A 13564-nucleotide genomic window follows, 5' to 3' on the forward strand; every position below is an offset into this window, starting at 1 on the left:
CGTCTCTTGGCCATTAAGTTAAATGGGACTCCAGCAGGAAGCCAGAAGGCTGTTTATGACCTGAGCCTGGTACCCTTGCCAGCAACTAGTTTACTAATGGAAGGTGCCTCGCCTAAATAAAGCTTAATGGCTCATTTAATCTTTTTTTTTCCCCCAGTACACGCAAGGTATAAAAAGGAAGAGGAAGGACAAGAAAATTCCACGGCGGAAAATGCTGGTTAACAGCATTATTTTTTCCCCTTTCTTTTTATATGTGTCAGCTGGTTAATTGAACAGAGTCAACCGTCCCAGCGTCGAGGATGGCGAGGCAGAAAGCAGCTTTATTGTGTACATCTAGTGACTGTTCAGAATGACTGAAGTAGCTCTTTAATTTATCTTTTGTGGTAAAGACCAATTTGGGTTATTGAAATGAATGTTCCCATTTTGTTTCTCCGTGTGCTGTGTTCCCTTCAGGCTCTTGTACAGTTTAGCATTCAACGCACGTTTCCTGAGGCATCTCTGGCACCTGATCACATCCATGACAACAAAAATGATCACCGGGTGAGTTGTTTGAATCCTATCAGTGATGTGAAAAAAAGCCGTGTTGGAATATGCACATGCATGCGTTTGTTTTTTCTTCTTCTAATGTGCGCTTGTGCACGTGCATATGTGTAATACTTGTCTGCCGCAAAATGAAGTCCTCATCTCCTGTTACAACGATTATTTTTTCTCAAACTCCCATTTAAAAGTCCTATTTTTTGACTGAGCATGTGTCAAACCCAGGATAGTAAAACATGTTATAACCATTGTATATTTTAAAATATGTGCAGGTGTTGCAGCGTTTTTTTTTAAAATTTGTACAAAGTTAACATTTTTTCTTCTATAGGGTTTTACATGAGTGTGTGAAAATTGACACATGCACAATGATTTGTGTCTTCTGAGTGGTTACTTGTACTCCCGTCTTATAAGAATATACTTCGTCATTTAACATTGATTCTCAATTTGTGTGTCAGTTGAATTCCCTTTTCTTAATATCAGTGTCCATACTTCCATTACCCTTTGTTATTTTGTGCCGGGTTGGTGATGTGAGCAACCCCCCCCCCCCCCAAGTCAAATTCCTGGCATGAGAAATCTCACTCGGTAAACAAACGGGTTCTGAATAGGTTTTTTCTTCTCTGTTTTCCCTCTGTCAGCTCCATGGTTCCCCTGCTGCAGGTGATCTCGCGAGGGTCTCCCATGTCCTTGGAGGACTCCAACCGCATCATTCCCCTCTTCTATCTCTTCAGCTCCCTTTTTAGCCACTCACTCATCTCTGTGCACGACAGCGAGTTCTTCGGCCATGAACTGGATGGTAGGCAAGCTTTTATTAAAAAAATAAAAGTAATGAAGAATCGGTCTCACATTTTGCTTTCTTGATTTTTTTGATTCTTCACTAAATCTCATGTTTAACTTTTTAAATCCTGCTAAGATTCAAAAGGGGAAGAAGAGTGGAGGGTTGATCTAAAATGTTTCTCTTACTATTGGTGGTTGTTCCCATTTTTGCTTCTATTACTGGAATTTATCCTTGATACCAGCAAAGGGAAATTTCGTTGTGTTCCTTCATTGTTGCAAGTTGTTAGACATGACACTACTGTTCACATTTTAGGAAAAAAAAACAAAACAGTATATGACTTCAAATCACTTACTTAATGATAAATGAGGATTTTAGTCTGATCTGTGCACAAAAGTCTCACCCCTTGGCCTGCACACTGTGTCCTGTCTCCCTGTGCTGTGTCCAGCAATCTGCCCCTTGCGCTTATTGACAGTGTCATATTGTTTAAAGGTTATCATACTCCTGTTGTTTTCACATTGTTGCTGGCTTTTGGTTTGCAAAGTGTGATTCATAAAGACAAAAAAAGAAATTATCAGTTAAAAAAATAAAAATTGATACATTGTATCTCACTGCAGGTCACAATCAGTCATCCATGATGCCCTTCACCCTGGTGGAGCTGGTCACTCTTTCTCGCTGCCTGAGGGACGCGTGCTTGGGTATTATCAAGCTTGCCTACCCTGAGACCAAGACCGAGCACCGTGAGGAGTACATGGCTGCTTTCCGTAGCGTGGGGGTGAAGACTAACTCGGCGGTGCAACAGCGCATCCAGGCCGAACAGAAGCGCTGGGTACAGCTCTTTAAGGTGAAGCACATGACCAGCCCATTCCACAGAGACATTGCGTCCCTGTTTCAATTCTGCCTTTAATTAGACAAATTTGCTGAGCGCCCCCCCCCCCCCCCCCCAAGAAAAAAAAAGGGAAAAAAGTGAATTAGATTCCAGTCCCTCAAATCTTACCTATCATTTGTAGGTATCGTTTGTAAGCTCCCTCTGAATTCGGACACAAGAACTCTACATAAAGTCTTTGCTGACTGTTTTCAAGAAAATAAGAGTGCTATTCATGATGTGTGAAACCTTAACAGTAGGCTTAATTGTTGTTAGGGCTTTCTGCGTGCTGGAGCATGGAGACCCAGTATTTGTATTTGTGGGGGTTAAATTGAGCGTGTATGCATGAACAGGCAAAAACGAGGCAGAGAGCGGCCATGGAGGACATCATTGGGTATTTATCCAGAGGAAATGAGGCAGATAACATTGGCTTCATTCTCATTAGCTAGCCCCCCTTGTTCGAGGCCTCCTCCTTCCTCTTCTCTCCCTCTCCTCCATTCTCTGTCTTGGGAATGGTAATTTGGTGACTTTGCTCCAGGTCCTTAGTTTTTGACAGAGGGATTTCTGAGGGGACAGCAGCATTCTGAGGGGTGGCAGATGCTTGCAAGAGCACGTCAGGAAATTTTCATAAAAGATCTTCTCAAAGGCTTCCTGTCAGCTAAAACGACCCATTAAAGAAGTGGGGAGCAGGAGAAATGCATTTTCCAAATTGAACGGTGGGATTTACAGTCGGTTTAACGCTGCTGACCCCTAACACGCTAATGTTTGGTTCGTGTCATCAGCCATCCCGCCCCATCTTTTATCACCTCCATTGTCGAGCTATCTATTTAATTGAAAGAAGTTAATTGAATGAAAATGATCAACTAAGCTTGTATTAATATTGCTAATGGAACTTTCTTCTTGGCCATGTTTGGAGAGCGATGTCACGCAGGAGTTTGGGAAAGGCCCATTAAGGCTTGCACTTAACCCGATGGGCTAATTAAGGAATGCTTATTCATTCCCCGAGTCAGGGGGTAGGCTCGCTCCAAACCCATCGCCATGCGCCTTTTACAGCATTTTGCACTTGCCATTATTGCCAGCTCTGGTTGCCTCCCATGATTGCCTCAAGATTGATTGTCACCCTATGAAAATGGTGTACCTTAGAGAAGAACAGTTCGATTGAGACAATCTAGACTGGTTATTATATGGAAATGGACTGGTGGTAAGTGTTATGACAGTCAGAACAGCTCCCACAGCTCATCCTCATGGAACGCTATGTGGAGTGAGTTCATGGGCATGATAACTGGAATGCCAGTTATAGCTATGGCAGATCCTTCTTATTAGCATATGTCATCTGAAGCTGTGGTGTAGCATAGAAGTTAGAATGGCTGGCTTATGACTCTTAAGGTTTGCTGTCCAAATCCTGTGCCCACTGTCTAAATTTCAACGAGAAACCCCTCCTGCTGCTTTTTAGATGCCCTTGAACAAGGCACTTAATTCCAACAGTTTTAGTGGAGCTGCTCTGTTGCCAACAGCAGTTGCCGGGTGAAACTCTGATTGTGAAGCACAGTGCTTCTGAGAAAGAATAGGCATGTTTTGTGATCAACAACATGAAATAAGGGCTAAAAAAATTCAGTATTGCAGAATTGGACCTAGTTGTTTTGTCAAAGCAATATTCAGTTTGAGAGACTGATTCTTTGCAACCACCAACAGAAGCTATCATAAGGACTTGTGATTGACGTCTGATGTTATCTTTCCTCTTGCATTGTTTAAGAATGTGGATGAAGTTATTTATGACCTTCCCAAGACCATAATGTGATTTTTTTTTTTTATTCTGTTTTCAAAATCTTCTTAAGTGAATAGAGGATCAGAGGTGAAGACTGCATATTCATTAACTCGTATAGAGGTATGAACGCAAGTAAAAATTACATATAAGTGAAATGTTCTTTAAAAGGGAATACTTATAGGGGCAGTCAGAACTATTATGGTACTTGTGGTGCTGCGAACCAACGGTCCGGTTTCCTTTCCACTCTGTGTCCTATGGCTGATGTCAGCAGACCTTCACAGTAATTAACAGGGCCGGACATTGAGGGATGGCGCTAGTCATTTTTCTTTTATACTACCAATAAATGGCACACTAATGGCTGAACTCTCAAATTGCTTCTTTTTTTTTTAATAAGAGAAAGACGTAGTGTTGTTGAAAAGTCTACATGTGAAAAGCCCCTATTTATCTGAACTTAGCTCCCAAGCCAGTTTGTATTCTACATTGTAGAGGCTGCTTGATAATAACAGTTTACACTTTGCTTCCAGTGTCAGTGTTAATGTGATCTATCAGCTGAGGGTGTAATTCCTGCCCACAGCTAACAAAATTCAGCCTACCACAGACAGCAATAGTCAAATGCTGTGTTACCGTCGAGTCCATCCTCACTCCTCCATAATTGTCCACCACTAGGGACAAGGCAGACTATAATGCATCATTCGGTGAACTGGGAAGCTCTTTGGCAGCAACCTGCCCACCCACTAGGACCTTTGTGATTCCAGGTCCATGAATTGCACAGGCAAGGTCATCACAGACCCCTTACACGGGGGCTACCTCATCTGCCAAGCTGTCCCCTTAGATTTTCACCAGTCAGAACCGAAAAAATAAGGCACAGGAATAGCTTGATCAGACTGATCAAAAACACCCCCAATTTTTCAATTTCGGCTATTCGTAGGGTCCTACTAGTCCTGTCAGTTTGGCTCTACCAGGGACACTGTGTATTGTACAGAAGTGACCCCCTATTTCTGTTTTTGATTTTATTGTTTTACCCTTAAATATCGCTGCTTGCGCATAACTTCTTTTATGGATTTATTTTTCTAAATTATTTGGTTGTGTTGTGTTTAATGTGAGTAAACTTCCTCAGCTGATGAAACTGATTGTGATTCTGTGATTGTAATCTGTTACGCAGGTCATCACTAACCTGGTGAAGATGGTGAAGGCACGTGATATCCGACGACCCTTCTGTCCCTCAGGTCACTGGCTCTCTGAAGAGGTCAACATCCGAGCAGATAAGGTACTATATCTTACTGGTTTTCAGCGCAAGATGTTTTTTTGCACTTTTCAATGTTTAGTAAAAATTTCATCTCAAAGCCAATCCTAAAAGGTTAATTAAAGTTCATCAGTGTGGCAGTGTTGTGCTTCCTCTATGCACAATCTTAAGTCAACAGAGGGATATTTTTAGAAGACACCGTATGGCAATTTACTATGACCTAGCTTTAGAAATGTGTTTCTCTGTGTGTGGTTAAAACTTTTGGCAGTGATGATGCATGTTCTCCGTCAAGTTAAGCTGAGCTCAGGGCCTTTTAATTCCCTAGGTCACCCAGCTGTATGTTCCCTCTGCTAGACATGTGTGGAGAACACGCAGGATGGGCCGCATCGGGCCACTTCAGTCAACACTCGATGGTAGGGTAATCGCTCCCTTTTTTTTTTCCAGTAAAGACCACATTTCAAAGTCATTCCTTGAAAATCTTGTGATTGAATTGTATAATCATATGAGCCTAGAGGTTCGCGGTAATAAAAGCACATCTCACATTTGTTTAATTTGAGGACAAAGCTGCTAAACTGATGTATTGTGTAATTAAGCATAGAATAAAACCCAGAATACATTTGCGTGTGATAGAAAAGTTTTTCCAAGTTCCAACAATGGCTCCAGTGGGCAAACATGTGTTTGAAAAATGACTGAATATCTTTGGAATTACCCTAATGGGGCAGAGATGCTCTCAATTAATCTAAAACATAAGCAGAACTGAGTGTAATTTGAAGCATCATCTCATAATTCAGGAGCTGTTACCTTTTCTTTTTCAGGCTTTTCCAGTAATAAGTCACGTAGTAATATATCTTTATCGCAGAACACCTTCCTAATCAATGAAATGGGGAGAAAATTGCTCACGGCTTCATCACTTTGGTCCTGTGGCCCTCTGAGTTTAGCTGTCTACTAAAAGCAATGTTGCTATAAAGTATTTTGGAAGTTGGAAATATGGATTTCTTGGAGAAAATGTGAAATCTCCACTATACAACACTGATTGCAGTTAGTTGTTAGTTGCTGTTGTATGTTAGTTTCCATGAATGAGTGTATTTTAGAAATATTGAGAATTTACCGATTTTGTTTCTGTGTTCCAGGACAGTCAGGTATGATTGTACCTAACGGTCAATCGTACCGTGCCTGAGTACGATTGACCCCACCCCGCTGCTCAGCTTTCACATTAGTAACGTTTTTCCTTACCCGAGTAAACTTGCATATCTACACACGAGATTGGTGTGTGCTGTGTGAATACGCAAATTTTGGAGGAGACAGGCGACGTTGAGAAATGCCTTTGTAGCATAGTAGTCCACTTCCGTGTTTTGGTACAGTTGTTTCCATCACACCTGATGCGAACCGTACCCAAATGCACATGAACCGTACTCGAGACCATGACCATGGTACGCAGTGTTTACACTACTCAAACAAACTGGACTTTTGGGTCAAGTGTACTCAGATCTGGGCCCGGGTCCCTTGTGTGAAAGCACCCAAGTCAATCGTTGATCTAAAATGCAGATCCTGGAGCTACTCCATTGGCAACACATACGGTTTATAGAAAGCCTGTCTCAGCTTGACTCAGAGCCCACTGTTCAAAGTCACCTTCTCTGTGTCCAGTTCTTTCTCCATAGCGCCATACTTTACAGTTGTGTAACACTTCAGATTAGGTGGGTGGAATGAGCTGCTTACTCGTATTTTTCATGTTATTGGGGTTGTGAATGATAATTAATACAGACGACTATCCTTTGGCATAGAACTATTATAATCTTTGCAGAAATTTAGAGATGTAATTGACCCAAGTCATATCTCATTGAGTGAATATTTGTCTTGTTAATTTTTTTATCTACTTTTTGTTTAGTTTGTCAAAATGCTTAGGGCACCACCGTGAAATGTCCCCTGTAGTTTTAGGGGGAAGCCCTACAATTGCTTATTTTCCTTTCTTCTGATTGTTCTTTTCACTTTTATAAACAAACAGAACCTCATGGTCCAGTTCAGTGTTAATTATTCAACGAAAAAAGACACCGATGCAGTTGGGGCTTGTGCGGGCTCACTTTGAGCCTCCTTGGCTCCCGTAAAGTGCAGTGTGAAAAGAAGCTGATAACAATGTGCGTATGATCTGCCTAATGCCACTCAAAAGCTGTATGGGATAAATCCAATTAGTGTGAAAGTACCTGATGAACCCAGCCACATCTGGTCTGTGTGTTTGTCTGGCCCTTCTCATTTCCTTAAATGGACAGGCCCGAGGCTGATGAATGAGTAAGGTATTGACCACTCCGAGCCCATATTTCTCCTCAAAGATGGAAACCTGATAGGAAAATGCAGATCAGATTGACTAATTGAGCAGAATAATTGAGCTGTGGTGGAAGGCAAGTAAGCGGGATGAATAGGCAGTTTAGCTGTTGTGGCAGTTTTTTGTGGGCTAAACGGTCTAAACCCCGAGTTAAGTACAAAACAAACGTCGGCCTAATGGATACAGCCAGGCAAGTGGCTAGGCAGCTCACAGTTGAGTTAATTAAAAGTGCGTGTTAGTGTAAGGATGGTGAAGGAAGAATCGAGCTGTTTTTAGTATCCTACCCATAAACAGCATGCCACAAGGTAAAGTAGTCAGAATGGCTTAGGGGACTGCATTGATGGAAAGGGGGTACCATTCTGTAATGATAGAGAAAAAAGGCTGGACAGGGTTCTTATAGGGTAGCAACAGTGTGAATAATGGTGCTTTTCCACTGCATGGTACCGGCTCGACTTGACTCTACTCACTTTTGATACCAGGTACTTTTCTGATTTCGTTTTCCACTGCTGATAGTGCCCCCTCACAGTGAAGCCCCGCTGGTCGCTTGTGGGCATGTTGACTAGTTTTTCCTCCCTTCTCTACCAGCTCCCCACACGTGTGTTTTATTTTCAAAAAATCAAGGCCAACTCGAAATGGCTGCTTCACATGAACAATATTAGTGTAACTGAGAGTTGCTGAAAACAGTAATTCTTTATTTGGATAGTTTATCATAATTCTTTATATGGATAATTTATCAACCATGATACAAGTTTCACGGGTCTCGCTTCAGTATATCCTGGTTGTAAACAGAGCTGTTCCATTTCTCTCTGACCAGTCAGTGGTCTGCAGTGGTTTCACGTCACCTTTTAGTCTCGGCTCAGCTTGCTTCGACCCTCAACGGAGGTGGTACTGAAAAAAGTATCAGGAACTATCCCCGACTTGTGCCTAATGGAAACCAAAAAAAAAAAAGCGCGTAGAGTCGAGCCAGTACCATGCAGTGGAAAAGTGCCATAAGTTGTTAAAGTAACAGTTGCATAGCTCAGTAGGTAAGAACGCTGGCTTTCCTGCCGGAGATCAGAGGTTCAAGTAAGTCTCCAGTAAGGGTCCGCGGCTTAGACTCCTAATGCTATACAAGCCAACTACCTCTCAGATGTACGTCGCTTTGGATAAAAGCGTCTGCTAAATGAAAATTGTAAATTTTGAAGGATCTGGTGTTGCAAAACAGCCCTTCTGAAGTGTCCTTGAGCAAGACTCTAGCCTCCGGGATATTTTTCTGCAGCTTTACTGGGAATTTGAACTCCCTCTGAAATGACGGCGAGTAGTTAGAGACTTTTCTTATGGGTATTTAAACAGCTATAACGGATGTTATTATAATTGCCCTCCAGGAACGGTGAGCGCAGCACTTAAGACAGGATCTGTTTAGATCCTCTTTCACTGCTCAGGTGTTAAATGCAGTCAGTGGACAAATATACCCTCGTTGGTATCACTTGTGTTCTGTCAGTGAGCAAGTCAGTAAGCATTTGGCTTTACCCTGGTTGAACATTAACACAGCCATTGTATTAGCTGTGAAGAGCTAACATATGAGAGAGAGTATTGTCTGTTTTTAGGCCAAGGGACAGCATGGAAATACGTCTTTAAGTGAGTGCGTTGTCCCTGAAAGTTTTAAGATGCTGGTAGTTTTTTCACTCTTCATCCATCCATCTATCTATCTATCTATCTATCTATCTATCTATCTATCTATCTATCTATCTATCTATCTATCTATCTATCTATCTATCTATCTATCTATCTATCTATCTATCTATCTATCTATCTATCTATCTATCTATCTATCTATCTATCTATCGATCTGTATTTATCTTAATACAATACACTTTGACTTGAAACGATTAACTTTCAACAGCTGTGACCTAATTAAGAATAGTAAGATATGAAATAAATTACTTTATGATTTTAAAAGTAGTAATTACACAGAAAACTTGGTCCTGTGATGGCCTGGCGGCCTGTCCAGGGTGTCTCCCCGTCTGCCGCCCAATGACTGCTGGAATAGGCTCCAGCATCCCCATGACCCTGAGAGCAGGATAAGCGGTTAAGATAATGGATGGATGGATACACACAAAACTTTGGCTAGCTCTTGTCCTTTTAGTTTCATTTAGTCAGTTAGCTGGTTAGCTACTACACAGTTGAAATAATTTTTGACCCACTGTCGCTTCATCTTTTGTGGTATTTGTTGTGAGGTTTGTCTAAATCTTAAATGTAGTAAAATGGCCTAGATAAATCATCGAATCCGAATTTGAAATTATAGTTGGAGAAAACATGGCATTTTAAAATGGGAAGTTTGTAAAGCTGATTGCTAAAAAGCAATATATAACATGTTGCTCTCTTGTATGTGTCGTTTGTAGTTGGCCTGGAACCTCCACAGCTGTCGGTGTCCGAGGAGAGACACCTGGCCATCCTCACAGAGCTCCCATTTGTGGTTCCCTTCGAGGAGCGAGTCAAGGTACAGTGCTCCTGTTCTCGCATCCAGTACAGTTCCACCTCTTAGCTCTGTATGGAGACGTCAGTGGTTTTCAAAGTATCTATGAATATGAAACAACATGTCAAGACTCAAAATAGCATATACCAGGCAGTAGTGATGCATGGGTTGACCCGTGGGTTGGGCGGGTTCGGGTAAGCTTACTAGAAAATATCATGGGGTCGGGCGGGCGGGTCAAAAAGTGACAAAGCAGTGCTCCAAGTAAGTTACAGAAATGTTGTGAACAATAGGCTAGGCTGTGCATTACTAGTCCACCTTCTCTTCCCCTCTCTGTCTCTCTCGCTCTCTCTCTCAGTCTGTCTCTCGCTCGCTCTCTCTCTCGCTCAAACACACTAACGCACGCAAACAGCTTTTTCATCAAGGTTTTGGCTAATGCATGTTTGTCAGTGTTTCTTTTTTTTGTGGTTTAAGTTGTTAATTTGATTGTTTGTTTGTGTATTTATTGGTTTACCACAGTTTCGGGGTCTTTAAAGATTATCCTTATATGAGAGCTGTGGTACACACAAGCTAGTAACAACCCATGTCAGCAGTTTAACCCATGACCTGTTTAGGGGCAACAGCAAAGCAGTGGTTGGTGTGCATCATTGGAGAATTTCAATTTGACGTCTGCATTGTGAAACTGTTGACAGCAAATTCCCAAATACAGCAGCACTGATGCATGCTCTTCACTGCTACAGTTGATAATAATACTTCATGAACTTGTAGTTTCTTTGGCCTGTTACACATCTGGACAGTTGTATCCTGCTAGCCAAATTAGCAGTTTACTTCACAATAATGTATTACAGAGGACTTCTTGGATTATCCTTTTTTTTGGACCCCCCCCCCTTCTTTTTTTTTTCTCTCCCAATTGTACTTTGCCATTTACCCCACTCTTCCAAGCTGTTGGAGGTTTACGGGTCGGGTTCGGGTGGTTAAATAGTGCATATTTTAGCGGGTCGAGCGGGACCGATTGGCTCTCGTAACGGGTTGGGGGAGGGGGTATTAAAAAACCCTGACCCGCACATCACTACCAGGCAACACTCTGGCTTGGTGGCAGTAGCCCTCCTGTGTGGAGCTTGCATGTTCCCCCAGGATGTTTTGGAGGGATTTTCTACCTCCGTCCAAAGACATGCATTTTGAATGGACTAAAGCCTAGTTTCACCAGGGACAATCTAGCATTAGAAGTGTAGAGCATGGGGATCGCCGGTTCGAATCCCTGTGTTACCTCCAGCTTGGTCAGGCATCCCCACAGACACAGTTGGCCATGTCTGCGGGTGGGAAGCCGGATGTGGGTATGTGTCCTGGTCGCTGCACTTGTGCCTCTCCTCTGGTCGGTTGGGGCGCCTTTTCATGGAGGAGGGGGAACTGGGGGGAATAGCTTGATTCTCCCACGCACTACGTCCCCCTGGTGAAACTCGTCACTGTCAGGTGAAAAGAAGTGGCCGGCGACTCCACGTGTATCGGAGGAGGCATGTGGTAGTCTGCAGCCTTCCCCAGATCGGCAGAGGGCGTGGACCAGCAACCGGGACAGCTCAGAAGAGTGGGGTAATTGAGATACAATTGGGGAGAAAAGGGGGGCGGGGGAGAAATGTAGAACAATCAAAAGGATCTGAAATAAAATATCTGAATGAAAAAAAGGATCTGATGGACACCTTTTGTTGTTTTGGGTGAAATCTCGTTTGCTGTTAGATGAACAGGATATTGATAAAAGCAGTTATTTCATTATCAAGTTGAAAAGAGATAGAATTGGAGTAAGCCAAAGGAAAAGCCAGACCACATGACTAGATTTTGAAAGAATTAAGATTTTAGACATAGCTTTATTTATTTTCTTGAGGGGCTCTACCGTTGACCCTGTCAGTGGGCTTCATATCTGTTGCAGATCTTCCAGAGGTTGATCTATGCAGACAAGCGGGATGTACAGGGAGACGGGCCATTCCCGGACGGCATCAACGTCACCATTCGACGCAACTACATCTATGAAGATGCCTACGACAAGCTCTCTCCAGAAAATGGTACTCGCACAACTCAAGTTAAAAAAAAAAAGTACCCAAACATTTTACCTATTCCCATTTATTTTCATTGTCTTTTTTTATGGTTGTATGGTGCAAATTAATGGAGCCTTAATGCAGCCATAATCTTGTTTTCAGCAGAGTGTGCCATACTGCCTGTGTTATTCCCTGCATTAATTTACTGAAACACAAGAATGAGATGAAATGAATCTGGTGTGCTGAATATTAACACTGTTACAGGAACTTTTATTATGTCCTATAAAATCATGATATTGGTGTTCCAGGTTCGGATGGCATTTTAGATGAAGGTTAGCTTTCCCTTCATGTAGACTATTGAATTTCGGTAAAGCATAATTGTGATCCTGATTATTATAATGGATCGCATAAAAGCTGGAATCAATTATTTTAACTCACCTCTTTTTGTGTTTGAATTTGTAAGGGCACTTTTGTGGGGGCAATATGATTAAAAAGGGTGGTAGCAGGCCTGATCTGCTGGGCTGAAGATGTGATCTATATCATTTATGTGTCTGTAGGTTATAGCTGCCTTGATTTATCGCCACACGTTAATTATACTGAAACACAACCTTTTGTATACTTTGATTTGAATACTCCACATGTCAGGGAAATGCTCTCATGTCAGATGATCTGTTGGAAAAAAAATGATATGATCTTCAGTTACTTTGAGTTCCTCATCTGGAACAATCTATGTGACAACTTTTTTTCAACAATTTCAAAAAAGATTGATTTGGATAAAATTATTTGGGGATATGGAGACATCTGGAAAACTGAAGATGAAGTATACAGACACCTGACAGATGCCAACAAACACCTCTCAGTTTGTCCTCTTCTCTTCTAAATGAAAAATATAATCACAAATGTTACTTTCATTAACACAAAAAAAGTACAATTGAATGGAAATCTTTAAAGCATGGCGGTATTGCCAGATTAACCTGCTTATGGACCCCTACCAACCTGACCAGTTGTCCACTCTCTATACATTGTGCAAGTACTATGAGTGGATATACATCCCTCTTCAGAACCTTTTCTTGCAGTTGTGCTTATTCCTAAGAAAAATGTGCATTTAATCAAATTACTGCAAACCAACTGACACATTGTGAACCTGGGACCTTCAGGGGGACAGTTCCTCACTTTTCCCAGTCAGTAATCCAACCTTGCATGTAGAAAGTGTTAACATGATAAAAACAAAAACCAATTTACTGAAAGTAGAAGTGCAGTGCAACACAATAGGGTAAAACAGAATAACGTCTTTATTATTTTAGGTAGAGTTATCATATCACAAAGTGCAGGTGTGTAACTGCTTGTAGAGGAAACACTTATGATAGCTTCATTCAGTGGTGAGAGATGTAGACTTCTGAATGTGGCCTAGCAGAATGCTCTCAAGTCCCTCATGGCTGCAGTTTGACCTTGACTGGTTATGAGAAAAGCAGCAATAAAGCTAGAATTCAACAAAGGAGAGAAGCTATGAATTTGTTGAGTGGAGGTGAAGAAAGGGTTCTTTGCAGATTATTTTGAAGTATACATTTTGTGAATTAACATAACAC

General features: G+C 41.8%; 1 protein-coding gene across 1 annotated transcript in view; it reads left to right on the top strand.

Moving 5' to 3' along the window:
• ube3c (ubiquitin protein ligase E3C) overlaps positions 1-13564 on the top strand; it is a 51517-nt gene that overhangs the window by 25674 nt on the left and 12279 nt on the right. Inside the window, exons 12-18 of the mRNA XM_056299476.1 lie at positions 454-540; positions 1173-1330; positions 1927-2153; positions 5102-5206; positions 5508-5595; positions 9881-9978; positions 11873-12005. Coding sequence (XP_056155451.1) covers positions 454-540; positions 1173-1330; positions 1927-2153; positions 5102-5206; positions 5508-5595; positions 9881-9978; positions 11873-12005 — 896 coding nt within the window. The remainder of the gene's footprint in view (positions 1-453; positions 541-1172; positions 1331-1926; positions 2154-5101; positions 5207-5507; positions 5596-9880; positions 9979-11872; positions 12006-13564) is intronic.

Source organism: Lampris incognitus, chromosome 19, assembly GCF_029633865.1.
Source record: "Lampris incognitus isolate fLamInc1 chromosome 19, fLamInc1.hap2, whole genome shotgun sequence".
NCBI lineage: Eukaryota > Metazoa > Chordata > Actinopteri > Lampriformes > Lampridae > Lampris > Lampris incognitus.